Source organism: Falco rusticolus, chromosome 10, assembly GCF_015220075.1.
Source record: "Falco rusticolus isolate bFalRus1 chromosome 10, bFalRus1.pri, whole genome shotgun sequence".
Taxonomy (NCBI): domain Eukaryota; kingdom Metazoa; phylum Chordata; class Aves; order Falconiformes; family Falconidae; genus Falco; species Falco rusticolus.
Genome location: NC_051196.1, coordinates 8,686,666 through 8,714,303, shown reverse-complemented (window position 1 = coordinate 8,714,303; position 27,638 = coordinate 8,686,666). Strand labels below are relative to the sequence as shown.

The following is a 27,638-nucleotide window of genomic DNA, read 5'->3' as shown; positions in this document are numbered from 1 at the left end:
GTTGAAAGACATTGATAAATTTAGATCCATAGTTTCATGTCGCTCTGATGGAAACGCTGATATTATTATTTGTCAAATCAAGTAAACAATATCGGAAATACAGTGTCCTATACTTAATGTTTAGTTGTCAATTCAGTATCAAAGGAAAAGATGTCATTTAAAGATTTCTTCATTAACAGTACTTGACAAAAGGCTGAATTTGTAGGTGTCTGGTCAAAAACTAGCCATGTTTTAAAAATGAAGGTATTATACATAACTTTAGGGTCTTTAGTTACCTAAAAGTTGTGGACGAATATAATGTCTGTATATCATAAATGTTACAAATATAAATAGGCTTCCCTTATTTTACATAATGCACTTGTTTACAATACATTGTAGAGGCTATAATATAATAATTTCCAGAGTTTACATGACAAAACAGCATAGCACTTTTTATAAAGAAGTATTTATCTAATACTTTCATCTTTTGTATTTTTGAAATACAGGTATTCATAGTAAATTTAATACATAATAGGAAGAATTGTTTGGGGATGTTTTGTTTTTTGTTTTCTGGTTTTTTTAAAGAAAAAAAGCTGTCCTATCTGAAAGGATAAGTCAGAAGCTTTTATTTTATTCTATTTTATTTAATCTTTTCACAGTTATCCCTATATTCCAATTCTTCCTGCACAGCTATTAGAAGTTCTGAGCTCACCAACACCTTTCATAATTGGTGTACATTCTGTCTTTCGCAATGACATTCATGAGCTTGTAAGTATGTCTACCTAGCCTCTTCATAGTCACAGTGTCATTTGTGATGTTTAGTTGCAGAGATTTTCTGTGCTTTAAAGATGATTCTATGAACAATTCATATACTTTTAAAATAATTCATAGAGCAAAGTAAGACAATCAGGAGAAAAAAAAGAAAAAGCATAAATTCTTTTGTAAACACATTGAGACTATAAAATGGAGGAGGGAGAGGATTTGGTTCTAGTGCAGGATGGGAGGGAATTGTTCCATTTCCAGCTTTATCATGTATTTGTCATGAGCTTGAACAATTCCCTTAGGATTTTCAAATGTATCCTCAATTACTTTATTTTATTGTTACTTTTTAAGCATGTGCTTGGAGAAACAACCAGGATTACAGAGCTGCCTAGAAATATGTAATTTTATCTACTGTTGTCCTCACTGTGTCCTTTTACAAACAGCCTATTAGATATCTCAAATCACTGAATACAGACCTGGAACACCCAGAAACAGAAGTCACTATTGAAAGTTTGGCCTAATTTCACTTTCTTTGGTTTACATTCATTTTTCGTGGCTAGATTCAGTAACATGAACTATTTGGAATATTTCTTTTATCGAAAGCATTCTATACATTAAAGCTAATACTGTTTTTATTTGTTTATTTTAACCTAAGTATGTGTAGATCATGAAATTTGAACTGTTGTGTTTTTAAACTATGCTCACAGTGTGCGCTAGTGATAATGTGTGTGTTTGTCCTTTACAGTTAGATGTAATCATAGCAGACCTGGATGGAGGCACAATTAAAATTCCTGAATGCATTCATCTTTCTCAGCTGCCAGAGCCACTGCTACATCAGACTCAAATGGCACTTTCTCTAGTACGTTTTGATACAAACCCCATTTACTACCCTCTCACCTATTTTTAAAGAATGAAAAATTCATTTCAGTATTAAATCCCTTTCAAACACACTGGAAATGTGACATTTAAAATGATGATTCGTGCCAAGATTCCTGTTTTTAGAAGAGTTTATTAGCAGAAGTTAAGAGTTAATGTCATCAGTAATTTACTGCTAAAATACTTTTTCGCTATTGATTTTCTGCCTTTCACTATTGATAGGTAGTAATTTTTCCTTCCTAATAATGATTTGTAATGAGACTTTAACCTCAGTATTTAAGCAGCATTGTTACTATTCAGTTTACCTTCTTTTCTGTTTTTATAAATTCCTTTCAACTATACATTGTCTTGAAGTTTAACAAATGAATAACCAATGAGTCTTAATGTTTATTTGTATGATGCCCCATATCAATATTCAAGTATTACTGATTCTGCATTAGGGAATCACCAAAAAAAGTAATTAAGTTTGTCGTCTTAATATCATTGCCATAAGTAAGAAATCACCTTATTTGGAGGCTTCTGAACAAATCTTTTTATCTGAAAGAGAAGACTTTGCTGTCTTAATCTGTTTCACGTGAATTAACTCTAAAATCCCTAACTGTATTGACTAGCTTTATTGACTGTAATAGGAGTTTTTGATGACTGGCTTGCTTATAGAAATCTGCAGCTGAGAAATTAATTCCACCTTTATTTTCATACAGTCTTCATAATTTAACTCAAGCTATTATTTGAGGTACTTACTATCAGTGAATATTAATTTGAGAAAGAAGAAAAGAAGTAATTTATCCTTTCCTCAGCAAAATGAGGGGAAAAAATTTTGTTTAAAAAATTCTCTAGGTTTTGCATCCTGATTTGGAAACAGCAGATTATGCATTCCCTCCCCCACGAACAGCTTTATCACACTCAAAAATGCTGGTAAGATTTCTGTGTTATGTCTGACTTTAAGTAGAAAAATTTAAGTAGACATTTTACACTAACTTTCTTTTTAAGATTTTCTACTCTGTGTTTTCTTTTCCATATCCATATTCTTTATAGTATTATTGGTAGAGCAAAGAAATGTCCTAGGACTTTGCATTCTGCCTTCTAATAGCATTGAAATGAGTTGCAGTTTTTATAAACATATTTGTATTAATAGGGAAGTACCTTATTTTCTTTTAATATTGTTGACTGTTGAGTTAAGTCTGTGCCTCCTCTGTTTCACAGACCAGTAAAGCTGCAGAATTTTACATGAGTGGACAAACTGGTCCTTTTGTGTGTTTGTGTAATTGTTAAAATTAAACTCTCCTATAGACGCCATCCTCCTCATCCCCCTCCCCCGCAAAAGCTCAGAAGCATTAAAAATGTATTTCAAGATCTAGATTTTAGAATAAGTATGAGTAAAGATAGGAGTGGTAGCTGTGTCAGCAAAATGTAGGTTATTGGGTTTATAGTAATAATGATAATTATCATACATTGTATGCTTGGACATACTGGGAAAGGAGCTATGCGTTTTTAACCATGCATGGTTAATTGGCTTTAATGAGCCTCAACCTGAATGAAACTATATGTATTTATCTATGCTAAAAGAAGTCTGTAGGAAGTTTTCTACTAGAATGTAGTTTATTTAGTTTAAAAGTAGTTGTGAAGCCTTGATAACTGAATAACGTGGAAAAGCTGCTTGTTTTCACTTGTAGGAGTGTCTAGAATGGAACTTCAGTTGGGACTCCAAACTAAAACCCAAAAGCCAAATCAAGAACACACGCTGGGGTTTTTGTGTAGTTGAAAATGTAAAAATCCTAGGTGGTACAATGTATTTGTTGTTCTTATTTCTTGTTTTAAGATTGTCTTTCTCATTGCTGAAGACAGGGAATGTCACCCAGATTTCATTTAAACTAATGGGAGAATTCAGCTAAGATCTTACTTTGAATAGTGAAGTTATAAATCCATAAAATTTTGTAGCTAAACAAGAATTTTGTTAAATATGAAACAACGAACCATGTTTTCAAGTAGTCCAAAAGGTCAGGGTACAAATGTACCTGTTAAAATATTGGAGAGCAGCCTGGATACAAAGAAAATGAGACTATTTCTCAGTAATATAAACCCTTACAACAGTCATGTTCCTGTGAAGCGTAAAGAGACATCTCAAAAAATATTCCAGTGGGACAGCTTTATAGAATCTTATATATACCTAAAATTATTTCTTTAAAAAGTTTTTACAAGCTTTAATTTGTTCAGGTTGTATTTACTTGTTGTTTAGCAGATCAGCTGTTTACCTGATTAGTTAAACTAATACTATTTGCTGCTTGTAACTTCTGAAGTCAGACTTCATCTAAAAAGTCCTTTAAGACACCATAAAACCTGAAGTCATAAAAAAATCTTTAGGACCCTCAGGTTTTAGACACGGCTGCAGTCTGAGTAGGTACCTGAGAGAAGATAAAATAGCATGGGCGACACAGGATTTGATCACACTCTTCAGTTGCATCTTGGGCCAGCTGAAGATGTCACTGCCCCAAGTCTGCCCCCATCTGTTCACATAATTTCCATTAATCCGTCAATGTTTACGTAAGCACTCTTACTCTTTTAAATCAAAATAAACCAGGACTTTAAATATGTACGATTTTAAACTTTTAAACTAACCCCGGCTTACTTCAGTGGCAGTAGATTGGCACGTGAAGACATGAGTTTGAAGAGACCTAGATAAGTAGCTGAGCAAACTTAGGGCAGTCTCCTCAGCTGGCATAGCCACAGCGGGTGGCCTGTGGTGCTCTGAGCCTGGTTCCCCCAGCAGCAACAGCGCCAGCTTATGCTCCTATGCTTCGTTCCCTGCCACCCCTGCCCATTCTGATGGCACTGGAATGGTAGGCACTGCTTGTGTAGTGCTGCAGAGCCACACTTATTTTAGGGAATAAATGCAGGCTAAAATACCCTCTCTCTTTTTTTTAGCATCAATTTTCTCTCACGGGAGTTCCTTCGTGGGGTTCACTACATGACCACCCCAACAGTTACACTTGCATTGCACAGAATAAGCTTAGAAAAGATCACCAGGAGTAAAGGTGTGAATTTGTACTAACTCTTATCGTTGCTATCTGAGGACAGATCAGTGAACCTGTAGCTTGTATAAGATAGTTTTGTATGTATACAAGTATCTCCACTTTGTATGCTCTGTTGATGAATCTGTAGGCATTTTCCAGATAGCTTTATACAAAGTGTGCAAAAGTTTACAATACAAAGATGTTTTGACAGCATATTCAATTACTGCTTACAGGATAAAGAAGTGCGAGCAATCTTCCTTAGGCTATTTGCACAACTTTTCCAAGGATACCGGTCATGTCTTCAGCTGATCAGAATTCATGCTGAACCAGTAATTCATTTCCATAAGGTAAGGAGAAGCGGTTATGTATATTCAGTTAGTATTTGTCTGTGCCATGTTATTTCCATGAGCTTGCTTTTTGAACAAGTGTTAAAGTTTAAAAAAACCCAAACAACCAATAAACCCAAATGTGATAAGTGTATAATTTTGACATAGCACTATATTGATGCATATTAGTGGGACTAATTGTAGAGTCAGTAATGAAATGAGAAACAAAGTTAACATTAAAATGTAATGCAAATAAACATTTGAGGCATTATTGTGGAACTTTGAAAACATATGTATGTCATTAGAAGACAATACTTGAAAGCATTAGTTTTCTATTTTATTACCTATGAGATTTGTAAAATATGTGCCTCAAACTTCCTGTTACATTGCTTCTGAATTTAGGTATAAGAAGATACTAGGTAGTATGAAAGACTTAATTAGAAAGTATCACAGATTAATATAAGCTGGTGAAAACGTGTAACTATTAGTGCATAAATAGTTGCAGTTTTGATACTGATAAAACAAATGCATTTTTTTTCTCTCTTTATTGCAGGCAGCCTTCTTGGGTCAGCGAGGCTTAATTGAAAATGACTTTCTAACCAAAGTTCTCAATGGAATGGCATTTGCTGGTTTTGTGTCAGAGAGGGGTCCGCCTTTTAGAGCCTGTGATCTTTTTGATGAGGTGACAACTATTTCTGTATTCCCAAATAAAACTAAAATATATCTATGATATTTCAGCATGTGAAGAATTATTAAAGTGTTTATGAATCTTTACTGTTTATTATATAAAGTTTATACTAATCTTCTTAATTCTCATTTTCCACTAAGCATACTTTTCTAACTTACTTAAATAATATTATGCCCTGCTAATATGTATGAAGTTAAACAGTTGTATAAATCATGGTAATGCTGTTTCTGTTGTCAGGTTTGGAACTTCATCATGCATTACATGTGCTAGTACAGAATTATTTTGAGTAATTTAATTATGTTCTTAGAAACACTGAAAAATGAATTGAGAAAAATTAAATACATACCAAACAATATAAACTGGGACAAACATTTTTTCTTTTAAAAAGTAATGCCATATTTTTACTGTGCTGGCATTTATTTGAATCACAGAATGATTTAGATTGGAAGGGGCCTCTGGAGATCATCTAGTTCAACCCCCCGACTAAAGCAGGTTCACCTAGAGCAGGTTGCACGGTCACATCCAGGTGGGTTTTGAATTTCTCAGAGAAGGAGACTCCAGAGCCTCTCAGGCAGCCTGTGCAAGGGCTCTGTCACCCCCAAAGCAAAGACTTTTTTCTCATATTCAGATGGAATTTCTTGTGTTGCAGTTTGTGCCCGTTGCCCCTTGTCCTGTCGCGGGGCACCTCTGAGAAGAGCCTGGCCCCGTCCTCTTGACTCTCGCCCCTGAGATATTTGTAGACACCCATAAGATCCCCCTCAGCCTTCTCTTCTGCAGGCTGAACAGGCCCAGCTCCCTCAGCCCTTCCTCATCAGGGAGATGCTCCAGTGCCCTCATCATCTTCTCCGCCCTCCGCCGGCCCCTCTCCAGCAGTTCCCCGTCTCTCCTGAACTGGGGAGCCCAGCACTGGACACGGCACCCCAGGTGCGGCCTCACCAGGGCAGAGCAGAGGGGTGGGATCACCCCCCTCGACCTGCCGGCCACGCGCCTCCTCATGCACCCCGGGGTCCCACTGGCCCTCCTGGCCGCGAGGGCACGCCGCTGGCTCGGGGCAACTTGCTGCCCACCGGGACTGCCAGGGCCCTCTCCGCAGAGCTGCCGCCCGTGCTGGTGCCCGGGGTCGTCCCTGCGTCGGTGCAGGCCCTTACCCTGCCTTTGCTGAACCTCATGAGGTCCCTCTCCGCCCAGCTCTCCAGCCTGTCCCGGTCCCGCTGAATGGCAGCGCAGCCTCTGGGGAACCAGCCGCTCCTCCCAGGTCTGTATCATCAGCAAACTCGCTGCGGGCACGCTCTGCCCCTTCACCCAGGTCATGATGAGTAAGTGGAACAGGCCTGGACCCAGCACTGACCCTGGGGGGCACCGCGAGCTACAGGCCTCCAGCCAGGCTCTGCCCGCTGATCACAGCCCTCTGAGCTCTGCCATTCAGCCAGTTCTCAATCCACCTCACTGTCTGCTCATCTAACCCACACTGCCTGAGCTTACCTGTGAGGGTGTTGTGGGAGACAGTGTCCGAAGCCTCACCGAGGTCAAAGTAGACTACATCCACCGCTCTCCATTCATCTAGGCAGCCAGTTATTCCATCATAGAAGGCGATCAGATTGGCCAGGCATGATTTCCCCTTGGTGAATCCATGCTGAGTACTACTCCTGATAACCTTCTCTTTCTCCCCAAGCTAAGAGATGACCTCCAGAATGAGCTGTTCCATCATCTTTCTAGGGATGGAGGTGAGGCTGATGGGCCTGTAGCTTCCTGGGTCCTCCTTTGTGCCCTTTTTGAAGACTAGAGTGAGCCTGACTTTCCTGCAGTCCTCAGGCACCTTTCCTGTCCTCCATGACCGTTCAAAGATGATGGAGAGTGGCTTAGCAATAATATTTGCCAGCTTCCTCAGCACTCAGGGGAGCATCCCACGGGGGCCCATGGATTTGTGGGAATTTAGACTACAAACAGAGCTTGGTGTTTATTCTGCGTAGTAATATGAGAAGTATCGATTGTGGTATTAGAAATGTTAGGGACGTTTTAGGTATGTAGGTCTTTCTGTGTTATGTAGGACTAAAATATCTCTATAAGCTCTATATGAAAGTAAAAATGTCTTATGTTCCAGAGCACTGTGATTCTGCACATGTTTTCAGTGTTCACTTTTCTTTGCTCAGTTTCAATTTAAGATGAACATTTCAAAACTTAAATAGGAAATAAATTATTTTTAGGTGAATTATAAACATTTTTGTTTCCTTTTTTTTCTTTTTTAAAGTTGGTAGCCTTTGAAGTCGAAAGAATTAAAGCTGAGGAGGGTAACCCACCAAAAATGATAAAGCATGTTCGAGAACTTGCAGAACAGCTCTTCAAAAATGTAAGTTACTATACCTGCTGCACTTTTGGAGTTGACATGGAAGCACTGAAATTTCATATTTATGAGATTGATCCAGTATCTGAAAATGGAAATGTCTGCTTGTGGTAGTCTTAATCTACATTATGACAGAAGACTTTGGAACTTTAAATGTCATCAATTTTGTACATGTGAAGGAAGTTCAATATAGTAATACTGATTTATTAATGCTAATATTGATTTATGTAGAGCTACTCTGCTTAGCATCCTCTTTTCTTACTGTATATTCACAGGGTGTATATAAACTGTTAATTTCTCTGCTGGAAGCTGTCGATGCCAAATACATCTCTTTTCTTGCCGCTCAACAGTTTTCCATATGAAAACTGCATTTGGTTTTGCATAACGTATGCTTTCAGCAGATCTTTCCTGCTTTGCAACCCAGTCCCATGATTTGTGTGCTCAGCAAGCACGATTTCATTTCTTACAGGCTGTTTCTTGGACTCTTTAGGTTTCATGGAATACCATTTCCAGTTTAATTCTTGCCTTCCTATCATGCCTTTACATTACACGGTGCTTTTGTAAAATCTCTTACTGTTCCATTAGCTGGTGTTGGGGGTTTTATGTGTTCTTTGGGTTTTTTTTGGCATCAGCTAATCTCCCTTCTCCTCACACTTCCTCTGGTTGTTCAGACTGCACGAAGCAGTACCTACCACACCATCAATTAATGCCTTTATCAGCTTTTCTTTTCAATATCCCGCTTCCCCAAAGCCATGATTTACATCTACACTTCCATAAAAACACCACAAGAATCACTAAGTACTGCTAAGTTCTGGGGTGTTTGGGGTTTTCTTTTGGGTTGTGTCTGTCATTTTTCTTTTCCCAGATCAATTGCCTTTAAATATTTCATCACTGTCAATGCAATCTTTGTTTGGGATAAAATTAGTATCTTTTTCCATAGGAAGTCCAAAATGTTGCAACCAGTGCATTCGGCAGTATTTTGTGTTGTTAGATTTTGGATATAAAAATACAGCTGTGTATTTCAAGTAAATGAAATGCGTGAATAGTAAAGTGTGTTAAATGAGGTTAGTCTGGCTTTAATATTGTCTTTGTTGCAGAATTTGTGGGTCTGTCTTCAGGCACACTCACTCACACGCTGTATCTCTTTTTTTACCTCAGAAATTGCCGAATTACTGTTATGCTTTTTTTTGAAGGAAAGAATGGATACACATTTTAATCTGTGTTGTCAATAGCAGTCATTAGAAGAGAGAGCAAATAAATCATTGTGGACTAAAGCCACTTCACATTTAAAAATGTGTATGAAATGTTGTCTCTTGTCCATATGCGGTATGGCGTACTTACTGGAGTACCTTAATAGTAAGTGTACTGATAATCTGTGCACTGACACTTCAGACTTACAATAAGAGAATGTATCTTGTGGAAAACGAAGAGAAACATCAGGCATTAGAATTTTTGTTACATAGATTCATTTCATCCATGTGATTTAATCCGTAATAAAATATTATTTATTCCATGGCGTACCTCCTCATCCTACAGCATTCTCTTAATAAGTACTGATGGAATAATTTTCTATTATGAACTAAATGGGAAATTAAACCTGAATATATATAAATTTTTTTGCTACTAATTTAATAGTGCTGTATATAGCAATGTGCATTTTTCAAATTCAAGTCTTTTTTTCAGGTTAACACTGTCAGAAGGTATGTTAGTTGACAGTTCTGCAACATTCGAGACTGTTAGTTTTTAGAAAGTCAGTGGGCAATATTAAAGTTAGCTAGTTTTATCGGGGCAAGAGATGAGTGAATTCAAATTTGGGGAAGATATAGCAGGAAAAATGAACAGTATTATAATAAAGTTTCTTGAAAATCAATTTGTCTTTTAAAAAGTTTTGATTTCCCCAAGAGCTAAGACTTGTTATAAGCATATAATTATTGTGCTATGATCCCATAAATATGGGAAATTGATTCAATCAATATAACTGCTATTATGGTACTAAACTACTCCAAAGGAAGTGATAAACATTTGTATTTGTTTTCTAGTGGGTATAGATCCCTTTTAGAATGAAAAAGTCTGTAAAGCATATGTGCATGTGCACATGTGCAATTTTGCACTTAAATTATTTATTAAAATCAGTGTCAAAACTAATTCATTTTAGTCTTTTCTTATGATGAGATTTATGTATACTGTTGTGATTGAGCTGCTACTTCACTACCACTAATTCAATGACTTCGTGCATTTAAAAGTCAGATTTTTAGTAGTTATGCATACGCCTATCTTAGAATAAATCACTGTGATGAGTGAATTGCTTCTGTAAATTATGCCTAGAGCTGCCTGATTTTAAACTCGCTGCATGGCATATTTTGACATCTTGTTCCACAGTTTTAAGTCATCATATTTTAAAATGTGACAGTCTAGATACATGTAAGAGACAAGGTTTGTTAGGGGGAGGTGATGTTTGTATTAGTCTAGCTGGTACACGTGGGAAGTCTAGAGAGGTTTTTGGCATATACTGCTTCAGTAGTTGACGAAATTAGACCTACATTCCTAACAGCATGTACAGCTGACGTTCATGATGTCCACGATTAAAGTACCTCTTCCTGTATATTTCCTCTGGATGTCTCTTCTCCATAAAATGGAATGTGGAATAGTTATTCTCCCTTTCTGGCTTTTTCTGCTATATGTAATGTTACTCCCTGCTGAGACTGTTCCTTTGCTCTGCCTTGCTTCTCCTGGCATCTGCTGCTCTCATCCCCCTAGTTAGATTTTTTGGCTTGTTTCGTTAAACTTTCCTCTGCAGAGAAATTATATGGCTAAGTAGTTGCTTTGTTTTGGCGGCTGTTTCTCAAGTTGATGCATTTGATATCCTTGTTGCCTTTTGCTCCCATAAATGAAAATATTAAGCTAGCTCCTGTTTACAAGTTTTATTGCAAGCTAGTTATGCTTGTATAAGAGAAACCTAATTGATTGAGTAGCACTCTTTGGTAGTGGTACGGAGCCAGTAATAAGTAACAACATAGATTCAAATTAGATAACAGTAAATTCAAAAACGATTAATCATAACCACTGGTATATGAATGAAGAATGACTCCTCAAGACATGAGATGTGATCCTGTGAATAGTGGTGTAATCCTTGTGGAACATGTAGATCTTGGCTGTATTTTGGAAAAGGTACAAACTGAAGCCAGAACAAAACTCAAACAGAAAAAAGTATCAGTCATTTGAGAAAAAAAAAAATATTAAAGAAATTGTGAAATTTCACATCGTCAGGATGCCTTTCTGGAAGGTGTGTTTTAAACAAACTGGAATCAATGTGGAGGCAGTTGAGAAACTTAGTGGTTTGTGACATATGTGGTCTTTCTGATTGCTGAACAGCAGAGGCAGAAGATGCATATCAACATTTAGGAACACATATTGCACTGACACTGCATCTGCTATTGACAAACGCTAACGTAGCTTACCTGCATAAAGCAAGTCTTCAAATGTCCTGCATAGAGTTCCAGCTCTCTTGTATTGTAAAACAAGTAAGTCAGAGTTCTGCAATGTGAAACTTATTTTTATTTTTTTTCTTAATTCTGAAGACCTCTGCAAGAAAACCCCAAAACAAGGATAAAAGCTTTCTTTGGGATGGCTTATTACAGACCATAAAAGAGTGAAGAAAAATGTATGCAAACATTTATTGTCACATTGGAAATTCTGATGGTTTTGCAACAATAGAATTCTTTTTTATCCTTTGAGAACACCCCAAGATCTGATGTGACAGCTTGTTTTTTACTTTCCTTGTAGCTTAGGCCCATCGTTTACTCTCTTTGATCACCTATATTAACTTCTAGATTTTTTTTTTTTTAGTGCAAACAGTGAACTGTGTGACACATTTTTATGGAACAAACATAGAAAATTGGTCCCTAATGAGGGATGGCCGTAGTTTGATACAACATGGTACAAAAATGAATTTTCACTTCATAGTCTTGATCAAGATGAGAATATTTCTCAGTACTCAATGAAGAAATCTGTGTTTAAATATTCTTCAACCCTCTCTCTAATGAAGAGGTTGTCAAACTAATTTCTATTCAAGTCCTAAATATTTATTAAGCTGCATAAAAATCAACATAAGTTAAGCAGTGATTTTCTTTAGCTCTCTTTCTTTTTGAATTTTGCATGTTGAGAAAAATAATTTTATAAAAGCCTTTAACAAAGTTGGGAGTATTACAGATAATGAGTCAAGGTGATATGAATACAAAATGTTGTATTAGTCATCTGTATTAGATACTTGGCTTCTTAGTCTTTCAGGTATGACAGATACACAGAACAGCAATAAAATTGGATGAGACAGATAGTAACGCTGCCTTATGTATATACACATTTGTGTATAACCTTTTGCTTTTGACCTGCAGGAGAATCCCAATCCCCACATAGCATTCCAGAAAGTGCCGCGGCCCACGGAGGGCTCCCACTTGCGGGTTCACATCCTCCCTTTCCCCCGGATCAATGAGTGCCGGGTGCAGGAGCTCCTCCAGGAAGGCCTCGCAAGGAGTCAGGGTGCCCCCCCTGCCACCCGAGGGGACAAGAAGTGTGTTGTTCCAGCGGGTCCCCCTGTTGGTATGTTTACTTGTTCCCCAGCTTAAGTATTCGTCATCCTATCTCATGAGTTGAATATATAATTAGCACAGCTGCAGTGTGGTGTTCCCGATTTCATGTTAATACTGTATTTTAGTGACTGTAGTAAACCAGTACATAGACTGGCATGTTTGCCTTTGCTATTTTAAAACCCTTTTGCACAAGCCTTTACTAAGAAGTCAAACATCCGGAGTGCGAGTGGCATAATTTCTAACAACAACAAAGGATTTGTTCTGAGTTACATTGAACTATTAAATTAGGTATTGTCAACTCATCTAGGTCTGATGAATATCACCACAGGTTACTTGTGGGAATGGCTGAACCAAGCTTTCAATTGTAGGGTTTTCTCCTTTGAGACTAGTGGAAGACATGTAAATTACTGGAAAAAGGCAAGGAACAAACATAGCATCTGTCTCAAAATAAATAATACCTATATTCAAATATAAAGAACGGATGTAGACATTGTAGACCTGTTAATTTCATTTGAATGCCAGAAAAAAATTATTAGTCATAGTCATATTTGTCATTGTGAATGATGATGTAAACAAGCATGTTTAGTAAACTTGCAGGACACATGAAGCTGGCAAAACTTCTGAAGGATAGGATTAGAATTCAAATCAGTCCTGAAAAATTAAGAGATCTGGTCTCTCTTTTCTGTTGAATTTTGTCCTTCTGTACTGTTTTGCTTTAAATAAGGTATTGCGCTTGCATAGGCATGAGCAGCTGACTGGGCAACAGTTCTTCAGAAATTAACTTGGGGTATATAACGATCATAGGGCAAACATGACACAGCTATGTCAAGCTATTGCAAAGAAGATGGGCATCTAAGTAGCATGTATAAACAGGAGTACAGTCAGTGAGCCCCATGGAGAAATCCTGTTGTCGTACTTGGTAAGACCTCAGTTGGACTGTTTATATCTGTTTTGGGACTGTTTCCATTTTTGGTTCTGTTGGAGAGAGTCCAGAAGAAAGCAACAGGAATGACCAGTGGTCTGGAGAATGTGACCTACAAGGAAAGATGAAGCATTGTTTAGACTGAAAAATAGAAGACTGAGGGAACACATAATAGCAGTCTTCAATTACATAAAAGGCTATTAAAAAAAGAAAGGGAATAGTCTGTAGTGATAAGAAATATTGGGTTTAATTGCAGTACAAAAGTTATTTTTCAGGAAAAACTTGGTCAAATGAGGATTGTGAGGCAGTTGAACGGCTTTCTTGTGAAGCCATGGAGTCTGTTATCACAGAACTTTGGGAACATATTAGACAAACATGAGAAACAACATAAATACAGTTGATCCTGTCTAGGGACAGCGGGATGAAGTAGATGGCCTCTTGAGGCCCCTTCCAAGCCTGTTTCTTTTTGGATTTATCTAAGAGGAGGATAAACTCTATTCACCTGCCTTTGCTCTTGACTATGTAATTGAATCTGTTACTTATAGAAAATTTAAAGGGTGTGTGCTCATGTTCTGTTGCCTTTCTTTAAAAAGGCAGATGCCAGAGAAGGTTTTCTGTCTTAATAATTTAATTTTTATGTCAACATTGGGGTTTTTTGTTTTGTTTTTTTTTTTTTCCCAAGGAACAGTTTTCACACTCATAATCCCTGCTGTCCTGTATGTCAAAGTCCTTGGATATTAGGAGCTCATTATTATTTACAAAAGCCCATGTTCTGCATTTATATTCTATTTATTTGGTACTACAGACAAAAAGAATGTTAGTTGTTCATTCTGAATTTTCTTGAAAATGTAGAGCTAAACATTACATTAAGAAAATGATCTTTAGCTCTCAGCATATTGGGACCTAGATAAGCTAACAGGTTTTATTCCATGTCACAGAATTCTTGGCATGGCCAATTAATTCTTTAGGAAAAAATAGTTATCTACTGTTACAAAATAGGCAAGGCTACGTAGTTCATTGCAGAACACACACATGCATATATATATATCTCTGTATTATTAATTTGTATTTATTTTTATATTCCATTAGTATGTGGTACATCAGTATAGACACAATCTCTTTGTGCCTCTGAGACTAATATAATAAGTAGTAAAGAGAATCAGCTGCTGTAGTTAAAATTCAAAACACACTCTTTTTTACAGTCTATAGGAAAACCAAAGATTCAGGATCTTATATTCCCATCTGTATATGCTTACTAATGGTATTTGCTTAACAGAACAAAATGGAGGGGACTTGAATATTTGTTTTATTTTATGTTTTTACAATAAATTTATTGTATTCTTTGTGGTGCTTGTAGAAGACATTTTACAGGTAAATATTCTTCTTTTTCTTTGTTAGTTTCCATAATGGAAAAAGCAAGCACAGTTTTCAACAGTGCACAAAGGCTGGAAGTTGTTAGAAACTGCATCTCATTCATTTTTGAAAACAAATTTTTGGAGACTGAAAAGGTAATAATGATGAAATTTTAACTTTCCCAAATAACTCTTTGTTCTGTTAATGAGCAAATAGAGACTGACCTTGTCACAAAGTACATTTTGAAGTCTTATTTCAAATACTAATGGTTATTGTAACTATTAAATTAATGAAGTAAGCAATAAAACTAATTATCTAAATGCAATACTTTGTGTAATATGAGGCTAATGGGTTTGAAAAGCAGTTCATAATACCACCTGCGTGTGTTGAAGCCCTTTTTGCTAATCTGATATTACCATTATAAATAGTCTTGTCTACATTATTTTTTTTTAAAAAAGGTGTGTATATTGATCTAGCAGTATTGATTAGGAGGAGTGTAAACAAAGGTGTACATAGACATTTCAGTGCTTGTCAACCAATGCTCTTGAAGTTTTCAGTACGGTATATTTTGCTGGTTTTAAAAATAATTAATTTGAAAGAACTGGAGGATGACTGTAAATATTTGGCTTGTCTGTCTTCACTAAAATGTACTAGTGAGTTGTCATCCTTAACATTTTTATTTTTTTCACATTAAGAAGTTGCCATGTTTTGTTGATTCTGTTCATAGACTTCAATTATTGGTTCTAGAACAATCGGTCAAACCTACACTCAAATCTAATTCTACGTACGGAAGTGACTGTTGAATTTTTTCAAGAAATTTTTTGATTTCTCAGAAAAGTATCACCTGTATATCTCTGAATCTGTGCAGCTCAGGACAGAGGATGAATGTTTTTTGATTTACAAGTTATATTATGGAAATTCATATGGGAAAAGTCCTAGTAAAATGTGTAGCTCTTTTTAAAGAGTTTTGATGCATGTGTAACACAGTTTTTAACCTCTTTCAGCTTACAGGCACCTGGAAAATGTCAGTAGTTTTTTGTCCCCCTGCATGGTAAACTTTCCTTATACAATTGGCTACCTTTTCTTATTTATCTGTTACCACCCATTAAATCTGAAGTGCCACCATTGATAATCACTGATGTAGCACTTGCTGCATCTTTAAAACATGGCATAAATATTCTCTTGGCACTGTTTTAGGGTAAATTGCTTAACAGTCTTCTGGCCTCGTTGCTATGAGAGGTATGCCACTTCTAAAACCATTTGTCATTCACTGATTATCAAAAAACATGCTGGTTGGCCTTGATAACGCGAACTCAAGACCTGGCCTGGCTAGTACAGAATAGAGCACTTGCTTTCACACACCACTGTCCATTTCTGATTTCACATCCATGCAATGCCTGTCTGTATTCAGTCATCTCTGTTTACAGATGTGGGTGAGAAATGCTGTTTAATGCATTTGAAAAAATCGAATACTTAATGACTCAAGCTAAATCAACCATTATGTGAAAGTGTGATATTCGAGTTAACGAGTAATTTCCAAAGTAATTCTTTACTATACTGTCACTTGCAGTTTCTTAATAGCCATTTAATTTCATTTTCATGAAGTTAGATTTTTTTTCTCTCCAGACCCTGCCTGCAGCTCTGAGAGCCCTAAAAGGAAAGGCAGCTCGGCACTGCCTGACACAGGAATTAGGCCTGCATGTTAAACAGAATCGAGCAATACTGGACCATCAGCAGTTTGACTACATTGTGCGAATGATGAACTGTGCTCTGCAGGTACAGTATGTGAAGTCTTTGTTCTTTGGTATTCTTTCATTTTGTTGTTATAATAAGCAAATGTTTATATGATGTGGAGAAACAAAGTAATTAAATTGTGGGACCGTGTACTACAGTGATGTAGCAGATACATCAATCCACTTGACAGTGGATTTAAAATGTTTCGTTGTTGAAAATACAGATCTGCCTGCTATGAAAAACAGAAAGAAAACTGCTCCCATTATTAGTAATCTTGATATAATTTAGTTTTGGTAAGTATTGAAGTGATTTATGTTAATGGCTTGAAGTACTTTTCTTGATGAATGGATGTTAGCTTCTCCAGGTCATTTTCAACTCTGAGCTCCTCAAGTGTGTATCACACGCTGCTCTTTGAAAAACCCCATTAGGTTTGTCCTCTGGCATCACAACTGTGAACATGCTTTCCAGTTCCATGGTTCGTGGTGGTAGTTCTACTTGTCACAATGACATCTTAGTTTGTCAGAGACTCACTGAAGGTGTTTATAGTTCATCTACTAACTTATTCTACTGATAATTGAATAACTTTGTGCTGAATAAACATAAACATACAGTGGCAGCTATCTATGAGATTAAACTAAGTGGATGACTTATTTTGAATTTCATTTAAATAACACTTCTGTTTTAGCTTTACTTGTTCACAATTTATTGTCAGAAATATTTTATAGACAACCATTTTCCATTCGATATCTGAGAATGTAGTAGTATTTTTTCTCAATTTGGTTATAATTTGCTTCTTATCTGCCTGAAGTTATTGTATCAAATTATGGATTTGATTGAGACATTGGTATTTTAACCACTCTCTGACCTAAAAACCACTGAAATTATTTTCCAGCATTTGTTGATCTATTTTTTTTAAAAGGTGAGTGCTAAATGCAGCTTTCATTTAAGTATGAAAGTAAATTAACATTGGCTGAGCAAATGCTACCTCAGATCACCATCGCATGTAAGTTTTGTTGTCTGTTCTATTTCTTGTTTGCTCAAAGTAGGTATTTTTCTACTGTTTTGAATGAAATTCAACTTTGCCTGAGCAGTGGTCTTTGCAGTAAAATTACCTGCAGTTAGCAGAAGAAAATATCTACTTTTTGATGCATGAAATATTTATTAAGATAAAAGCATGATTTATAATTTGACTGTGCACTTTGTTATTTGGAACGATGTGTAAATTGTGACATTTTGGAGCGTCCCTGTATTGGTTCAAGAAAAAAATACATTATCCAGAACTTGCTGGTTGCCCTTCCTGCAGTGGGACTTGGCAAGTCAGCATTTTGCTGTAGAGACATGAATTCTAGTAGCTGCAGATCATAAGTCCAAGTAATTTAAAGAGTGTCTGTTAAAAAGATACAAAAATCTGATTTAGGAAATGTGGTCTTAACTGGAGATGTATTCATGCTTTAGGGAAATACCACATTAATTCTGGTGGAGCTTTCTAGGGAGAGCTTAGATTGCAGTACTGCTATAAGACCTCACCGAACTACTGGTATTGTAGAAACTGTTTCAGTCCTACCACGAAACGTGTCGTAGATTTTTCTGTTAATGTTATTGTATGTTACCGTTGGCTTCCGTGAGATACAAACTGAAACGTTGCTGTGGCCAGGAGGCACATAGCAGCTGCTGCACAAGCTGGAAGGGAAGCCCCAGGCATGGTCGGTAGGTTGGGCAGAGCCCTGGCTCCCTGCTATACACGTGAGGCTGAGCTGGGGTGTGTGAGCAGCAAGCCCCAGCCTGATGGTTTTCCCTGGGAAATACCGGTCTCTCCTGAGTTGCTGGTGCAGATAGGAAATCTGATGCTCTCCAGCCACCAAACCTCTGCTACTGATAACGTGAACTGTTGCAAACCATGTGTATTTAAGGACATACAGGTTAGCCATTTCTGAAAAGTGTCTTTTGAACAAGAAACTGCATTATTGGCATGTACTGAATTCTTTGTCTTACTGGGAATGGTGCCACATATTACAAAACCAGGAGGATTGCATTCTGCAAGTTTATTGCAGATCCCTCTGTTACTCTTCAGCATTTTCCTGGATGTTTAGTGTCAGGTTTTTTCTTTTAATAGAATGTATTCTCTTGTTTTACTGGATTCCATAAAAGTAAAGGTCAGATACTTTTTCAGAGCTTCTGTGTACGTGTTTTGTAGGTGAAGAGCAGTATGTTAACAAAGTAATAGTAATAATCCTACCCTGTATATTGTTGCTGGTCTGTGTATCTGGTGTGATGTGTCTGCTGCCACAGTGCTTGAGAATAGATTAAGGAAGAGGAATAAAATATTCATGCCGTTGCTTCAAGTTAATAGCTGTTTCATTTTAGTGAAAAATTACTTAGGCTCTATTTCCCCAAGTGTCTGATCTCTAGCTGTTTTGCACCTGGCAGGAAGGGAGCGTGGTATTTTACTGATTTCTGTAGAGATGGCAAAACATGGCCTTCCCAGATTTCTGGAGTTTGTCAGCTTGAATCTCTAGGTCCAAGGGTGGTGTTCTTTTGAACTGTTCTTCTTTAGACTATTTATAGTCTGAAGGTAGTGGGCAGGACCTCAGTGTAAAATTTTAATAGGCCTATGATCTATGAAATAGTACAACAGTTTAATATGAATCTGCCTTATTTAGCAGGTAGGCAGCTGCATGTCAAGCCTTGTGGTAGACTTTAGGTGGACTTGCAGATAAAGTTAAGGTAAGGCATGATGCAGTAAGTCAACGTTGAAGTTTTAGAAACATACTTTGCTGTGTCTGTTTGTGTCTGGGAAGTACTGGCCATTAATGCTGCTGAAACAAAAATGAAAAGTATTTCTGATCGTTCTAAGTAGTAGGAAGATCAAAGTTACATGGAGATTGTATTGCTCATTGATTAAAGCAGATGTCTTCTGATGAGGGCAATTAAATCTCCAGTTATTTGCTTTTATCTCTGCTAGTTGTCCTTGGCCACTCGCTGAAAACTTTATTCTCATGCCCTAAGAATTTTTCCCCTGGCAAAAGGTACACTCTGACAAGCATTTACTTCAGCCTGTATTACAGTAGCGATTAATATTTGTGATAGCAAAGCAGGAGCGTTATGTTCATTTCCATATGGTATATAACTAAACTACTGTTAAAAACAGTCTACAGTTTTAGGAAAGCTTAATACATTGATTGACAGTTTATTCATACAGATAGCATTGTAATGAGAAAAACATGAAATTCTTTCTCTAGAAACTATTTCCATTGTATTTGCTATCTGCTGCTGTGGTTACCTCAGAATAATTTGCAATTGCATGTAAATTCCTGTATTAAAAATTTTTTCCTCTTTAATTTTCTGTAATGAAATGCTTTTCTCTGACGCTTCTGAAAAGACTACTTAACTTTTTTTGCAACTAGAAGGACTGGTTTTGACTAAAGAAACAGTTCTTCTATGTAACTGTTTCCAGCAACACACTGTATTTTTAATATTCTTTAAGAAATTATGGCAAAAATCGTATCCAGGCTCAATTGCATACTTCTCTATTAATTTATTACAAACAACATGGCTCATCCGGATTTTCAGCTGTCTGACTTTCCTCTGGCAGCAGTAAGTGAACTCTGCATGTTGAAACTTTGTAGCACTTAATTTGATAAAACAGCAGTAAAGGCAAAAAGAGGCCTGAAGATGGTAACTTCTCCAACTCTTTTATGTGGAGAGTACTTGATAATAAGAAACAGGTTTTATGTTAAAAAGACCTTCTAAACAATTTGTATAAAATACTTAACAGTAACAATAAGGATTCCTAAAAACTTTTTTTTTCTAGGGAAAGAGTCTTTTCAGCTAATGCAGGACTGTGAACTAGCTTCCTTTGGTAGTTGGAACAGATAAAACTTTTTATTTAAAAAGAAAATCTCCAAAACTGGAATGTTGCAATATAGCATCGCCTCTGTAAGATGTTGGTCAGTAATATTGCCTAACTGCGTATTACTGCTTTTCTTTGGCAAATGTGGGTCAAATTGGAAAACATATGCGAGCCAGACATCTGGAGTACTTAATCTAAGTGTGGTTAGAGTGGGAATAAGATGCATAAAAGTGTTAAATACTTTAAAAATTCTGGTCTTTAGGTAAATGGGTGGGGTCTTCTAATGATGTGATTTAATCTGGCAGCCTGCAAAGTCAATGTTGTTTGAAGACCTGGTTTACTCCAATGTCACTTCTACGTGAATATGCATATGTTGTACCAGTATAACTAGGAGAATATCTTTAGTAATAGACAAATTATTCATTGTTTTAGTGCTTTAGATAATTTCTAATGGATCACTAGCACTTTTCATAGTGGCAATAAGCAGATGTTTATCTTTCAAACGGAATACACTGAGTATTCTAAATACGTATTTATAGTATACAGTGTGAAGAATAACTGTAGGAAGTCTTAGTAGCAACCAAGGCAAAATTAAAGATCTAACCTGTATTAGGTTACATCTGGGCCAGCATCTGTTCTCCCAACAATGGCCAAAAGCAGATGAAAGATAGTATTGATAAATTTTGCCTCTAGAATTTTGCTTATGACTCTTCTGTATTGCTTTGGTGTAATAAGGGCTTCTTTCTAGCACTTCCTGTACAGTCTGTTGTGAAAGAAACTTTAATATGCAAAATTTAAAACAATGACATTCTATAAATAGTAATTATTTTTGTATGCAAATAACTTTTCTCTTATATTCTGCCATCAGATGAAGTTAAAAATTGTCAGTCAGTTCTCAGAATTCAGAGGTTGGTGAATAATGTCTAACAAGAAAGATTTTATTACTCCTGAGAGAAAATAAGCCGTGTGTGTGTGTCATATGATTCAAATTCTTGGCAATATAAAGGTTAAATGAACTAGCATTTCTCGTATTTTATGTTGAAAACTATGTTGCTAAAGGTCTTTATTTTGGAGGGTTACAGGAGGTTTCTTTCCTTTCAGACTTTTATTTCATGGCCTTTCTTTTCTTACTCAGTTTGACTTGCGTTCCTGAGAGTAGACACTCTCAGAAATGATGTTTGAACAGCAGCAGCATTTGGAAATATTTTAAAGCATAGAAAATACAGCATGAGGAGAAATAATGGGAGTTCAACAGGGCCACACTTAATTCTATTAATTCATCAATTATTAACAATTTGATCTTTTTCATCCTGTTAGTTATAGCCGTGGTATTCCTTAAGTGAAAGAAAGGAGATTCCAGCATTTAAGGCTTGGACTTGAAACTTCCAGATTTAGTTCCATATTGTACTGCAGATTGTTGGGTTTTTTTTGGTCACAATGGACACATCATATAGTTTCTCTGGTCCATGGTTTATTACCCAAAAAGTAGAAATAACAGCTTTTCTATCCTGCTGACTTTTTAGGGGTCCATCTATAATATTCTGGAGTTAATAAAAGAAGTTGCTATTTCTGAATCTTTCTGATGATGTCTCTTTACCAAGAAATTGCAAGATACTAAAATAACTTTGCACATGGCTGAACTGATGGGGCTCACATAATTTCGCTAGGAAAAAAATGGAAATATGTTGTAAAAGATTGTATTGCTGATCTGGTGGTTTTTTTCCTTTCTTTGCTCTGGGGAGCATACTGTTACACTCATCCCATCTCAGTGGATGGCCACACAGTCTAGGAAATAGCCATTCACAGACACCTTTTTAAGAAATCCAGAAAATAGTTGATTTCTTTGTGGGATTGCCCATGTATGTATGTATTCATGAAGTAGGTATATGTGTGCTGCTGTCACTCAACATTGCAGACCTTTCAGCTTTATTACTGCTGCTAGAAGACCAGCCCACAGTTACCTACTCCGCAAGTTTTGAGGGAGATGACTTTCCTTAAAGGAAGGAAAAGAGAAGAATTAGCAGTAATGAGAGTCTCATGATGTGCTGTCTATATATACATCTGCCTTCAGCCTCCCTCACTCGGCTTCTCACCAAAACGTGTTGTGTTCACATGCTTCCTCCTCCCCTCTGTGTATACACGTGTGCATGTGCATACATGAGGCACAAGGGTGATGCACAGAGAAATACATGTACACATAAATATAAACTCGGTAGTTATATAGAAGTTAAAATAATCCCCAAGTTCCTGTATGATCAGAGCAGCCTGATCAGAGTGTGATTGAATGTGCATCTTGAACATACCTCTTGAGGGCCCCATTTGTCCCACGTCTCTTGCTGCTAACATGGAAAGGGATCAAAATTGCCAGAATAAAAATGTGATAGTGTCCTCCTTCCTGTTCTCTGCTAAGTATTTTATTACAAAGGTCAAATGATAGTGGAGTATTGTTTTTAACACAAGAACAAGCAGTAATACATGTGAGCAGCAGTGCCACTGGTTCCTCTGGCTGGCTGCAGCTTTGGGGCTGGCAGTGGGGTTTCCAGCCATGCCCCACAGCCCCCCCACTGCCCACAGCCTCCATCATGCACTCACAGAGGTACTGCACCACCAAAGTCAAGGTCCTTGAAGCAAACCAGCAGCAACAAAAATAGGTTTGTTAAGAGCTGTGATGATCTTGAAGAGTTTTAGCAGGTTTTAGCGGATTTTACATGACATTTACGTAGCAATGTGGGCATTTTAGGAAAAAAAGTAATGCGGGGTATGGTGTCCAAACTGCATACAGCTGGTCTGTGCCTAGGTTACTTTGATTTCAGTCGGGTCATTGGCTTGCAGATCGTTAAATAAAAATGTGATGGCATTTTAGACACAAACATAAGCACTTGAGCATCAGACACCAAGCAAAGGTGTCACACCAAGTAGCCCCCAGGCAGGGATAACGGGAATGGTACAAACCCACCCATCCTGGCTGGGTCTCTGGGACACTGGTCAGCTAGAGCAGTCTTTATTCTTAATGGATGCCTCCTGTTGTTGGCCATTGTTCAATTCTTCTATGCTCACTGTTAACTCGGGGCATGCTCGCCTGTGTTTGCTCACACATAGGTACCTTATTGAGAACATGTAGTTTCTTGGAGCATTGACGTGGTAGGCTCTACTGCTGTTAAGTGTTCATTACTGTTAATTGCAGCCTTGTGGTTGCCAAATGTTCCTAAATAACTGTTCTAAATATTTTTGGTTGTCTTGATGAAAAGCAGACATGTGCTTGTATGCTACTCACTGCTGTAAGTAAAACAAGTCTGAATTAGGAATTATGTTATACTGCTGTGTAGTTGCTCTCTACCCTGCCTGTGAAAGAGGTGGACTGTGAAAGATAGTTAAAAAAAAAATAATCTTTGATGGTGGAAATAATAGCATTTTGCTAATAGAATAAGTTAAATGAAATCAGTGACTTCTTTTTTTACAAGTTTTATAGATAATAAAAATACAGAAGGAATGGAACACATGGAATTTTTTTAAATCTTAAATGTTATGTGTGCATATGTGTATTTCAGTACAGGTACTTAATTCTATATCGATTTTTGTATAATACTGTTAGGTATGCATACACGTGCCTAATCTCTATTTAGTGTAATTTTATGTATACAGTAAGTAACAAAATATTATACAGCATTGATGTACTGTACCCATTCAGTGAATGTACTTCTGTGGCCACCCATATGCACCTGTATATTTAGCTTTAGTGCAGAGTTTTATTACTAAAATGAAGGGGAAGATTTTGCCTGTCTAACATATTCTTACTCTGGTCTTCCCCCCTCTGCACTTCGCCCTTCAAATAGCGGTTAAACCAAGGTGTATAGAGCAGCTGAAGTGAAATGCTTCTCTGCTGTGCGAGCAAGGTGCGTGCTTCTCTGATCATTGATGGGACTTAACTTACTGGAAGAAACATGCCGTATAGAAGACTGGTTTGTTGTTTCTATAAGGAATGGTATGAATTTGTCTGTTATTAAATGTTTGTTCTGCAGGATTTGCATAAAAGATGCCAGTGGGTTGTTATAAGATCATCATATTTTATCTATTTTTTACATACAGTCATTTCTAAGACAGAAAGAACATTGACATATATTCTAAGTCTTCTGATAGTGTGGTCACTATAATGTTTATATAACCTTTGGCTTAAACAATTGAAATCTTGGCAGGTTGTATTCAAAAATTGGAGTGTGATGTTGAGATACATACCATAAAACACAGGCCAGTTCTGGGTTTTGTCAATGTTTTGTGTAAACCTTGACAAGTGCATTAATATGACAAACAATAAACAGTGGACATATGTGGCATTTTAGAATTAATTTGAAGGAAAAAAACTTAAGAACTGATTTCTTTACAGTAATAGACCTACCTCTACTGTTACATAAACAAGAAGTGCGTGAACTTCAGAATAAGAAAAGAAAATGAAGGTGTACACAGAAGTATGTTTGACAATCTACGTATGTTGTAAAAAATTCTTGCAGCTGTTGACATTAATTTTCAATATTATAGCCCAGATTTATGACTTAATGTGAATTGTTTTTAGGATGTGTGGGAAAATGCTCACATATGTAAGCATGCTATGGTAATGATTAATTTTAGTAATTTCCCCCCTGTACACAGTTGGGGGCGGGAGGGCAGACTTTGGTATCTGGTGATCCAACAAAGTACTTAAAGATAACGTCATCTAATGTCTACAGATAAAAAAATCAAACAAGTGAAAAAACCCTCACTAACCCCCTTCCTCACCTCTCCTCCCAGTTCTTGAACTCTAAACTCCAAAACTCCACTTGGGAGCTAGAATTGGTCTTTGAATTGCATGTTTAACAGTCTAAAGATGTCACAACATTTGTGAGTGCACAAATAGAATTCATTTTGTATCTAGATTATTTGATTTTTGAGGACAAAGGCAACTTATTTTGATTAGTTCCTTTGGTCAGTTGAACACTATGTAAAACCTCTGCTTTCAATGTTAATTGATGAAACATCATTTCAGAGAATACATATCTTTTGTTATACCTAAATAAGGTGCATACAGTTGGCATATAATACTCGCTATCCCTTCCAGGTGTATGGACTGAAATATCTTACTAGATCATCTCTTACTCTAACTGTAGTAATAATAATACAGTTAAAGTCAGCTTGGATTATGAGGATTCCATGATTTGCAGCACTTCATCTTTTTTTTTAATCTGCATTATAATATTCTGTGTACCTCTGAACCGTAGGCATCTGAGTCTTATGTATTATGCATACCTTCAACAGTATTGATGGGTTTAATTCTCAGCATGCTTTCTTTTTTCTTCACTTTCCATACCTTAATGTAATTGCTAATATTGCTAATATTTTATATATTTTCCTGTACTTTCAAGTCTTGCAAAATTTGCTTCTGTAAATATCCTGCATGCCCCGATATTTTCCACTTGCGCATGAACGTTAGCATTAGTACAGTCTAGATTCACAGGTGACACAAAATATGATGCTACCTACAGTATGTTTCTTGATCAGCGTATTAGCTATGTGCCAGCAGAAGCTGGGGTTCATACCCTCAAACAAGTCTTTACTGAATAATCTTTTTTTTTTTTTTTTTTTTTTTTAATTGGAACAGAGGCCAAACGGGTTGTTGTTTTGGACATTTTTTCTTCATAAGAAGAGGAAAAATGTTAATGCAGGCAAAGCCAGTGGACTAAAAAGGCCTTTAGTTTATTGTTTTCAGGCCAAATTCAAGATCCTAGACTATTGATTTCATTGGAATTTAGCCTATTTATGAAGTTAAAAGGTATAATTGCTTTTGTGAAATTAAAAACAACAACAACAACTTAAAGGAAAATATTTATTTTAATTGACTGTTTTGGAGCCTTGCCTTTGTCATTTGGGAATAGCTGAAATACTAACCATATGTGGTTCTGTTTAAAAACCACAGGCCACAACTACAGTTAGGTTAACACAATTTGTTACTCGGCCTCTGAATCGCATGTGTAGGAAAGTCGTAGACTTTGATCCCGACTTGATTATGATAGATGGCTGTTATCTTCCTGATCCTTTATGCATTTGGCCTCCACCCCCACAGCGCTTGTTACTGTGTAAAACTTCATCTGTAAAGAAAACTTAACTGAGGGTAGGCGAGGGGTTTTTCAGTTACTTTTCACAACTGCTCATGCATAGTCAGTAGACCAGCAGTGTTGGTTGAATCAAAACATGAAAACCTTAACTACAGAGAAAATCCAAACCAGGATGCTGGGAGATATGATGAGATTCACTTCTTCGGTTATCCATATTTCAGCTATACTTTAACAAAGGGATTCAGACTGCCACATATTTTTGCACATGCTTGTTGCTTCAGGATAATTTGGTATAAAAGTACCATATAACAAAGATTTGAATTCCATCGGTCTTGTCTAATTTCAAATTGAAGATACAACCTGCATATGAAAGCAGTAGGCATCAGAACTGATTAACTTCAATCCAACAGACTGTCATTAACTATTCCAAACACTAATGATCTATTAATGAAAAATGGACTTTACAGAAAGGTGAAAGATCCTACTTGAAGTCTGCTCTGAGTGCTGTTGGTGCTGGTCATTCCTGGCTTCAAATCTGGGGACTTTCTGTGCTTAAAAGAACAGGTATGCTAAAATGTATGAGCATTCTGATTATCTCTTTTATACATACATTCACTTTCTTCAGTAGCCTACTTGAAATTCATCTCATCTGAGATCACCTGGGAGTAATCAAAACTGTGGAGAGAATTGCTGGTTCTTAGATACGTTCTTCCATAAGAGCATGTTAAAGATTGTTTCTGCAGCCAGGAATTTTCTGAATATTCCATAAACATTTTTGAGGTTACATGTTGTCCATTCAGGTTTTATCAAACTCCATAAATACTGCTTTTGGAGAAGGGGATTAGGATTTGTTGAGGGGTGGTGGTGGTAGAAACATGTGTTTTTCCAAGTCAGCTTGAACCAAATAATGTTTAACAGATTTACCCAAGTCAACATATTTTCTTAGTGGGCATTGTTTCCATGACAGTTTAAGTTTGGGGTTTTTTTTTTTGTTTCAGTTACTGGTAGTACACACCCTTGGGAGCATGAAGAGAAATAAATAAAGATGCTTGCAAAGAGAGACAGAGAGTAACAGGCAATGTCATGTTTTCCCTGTTACTCTTAATAAAGGGACTGTGTTCCTTATT

At 36.8% G+C, this 27,638-nt stretch overlaps 1 protein-coding gene across 5 annotated transcripts in view; it reads left to right on the top strand.

Annotated features, from left to right (window-relative positions):
* SBF2 (SET binding factor 2) overlaps nt 1–27,638 on the top strand; it is a 255,148-nt gene that overhangs the window by 142,787 nt on the left and 84,723 nt on the right. For all 5 annotated transcript variants that reach the window (XM_037402206.1, XM_037402207.1, XM_037402209.1 and 2 more), the window contains exons 8-16: nt 639–747; nt 1,487–1,600; nt 2,455–2,532; nt 4,862–4,975; nt 5,508–5,636; nt 7,891–7,989; nt 12,375–12,579; nt 14,890–14,999; nt 16,471–16,620. In XM_037402206.1, the coding sequence (XP_037258103.1) occupies nt 639–747; nt 1,487–1,600; nt 2,455–2,532; nt 4,862–4,975; nt 5,508–5,636; nt 7,891–7,989; nt 12,375–12,579; nt 14,890–14,999; nt 16,471–16,620 (1,108 nt within the window). The remainder of the gene's footprint in view (nt 1–638; nt 748–1,486; nt 1,601–2,454; nt 2,533–4,861; nt 4,976–5,507; nt 5,637–7,890; nt 7,990–12,374; nt 12,580–14,889; nt 15,000–16,470; nt 16,621–27,638) is intronic.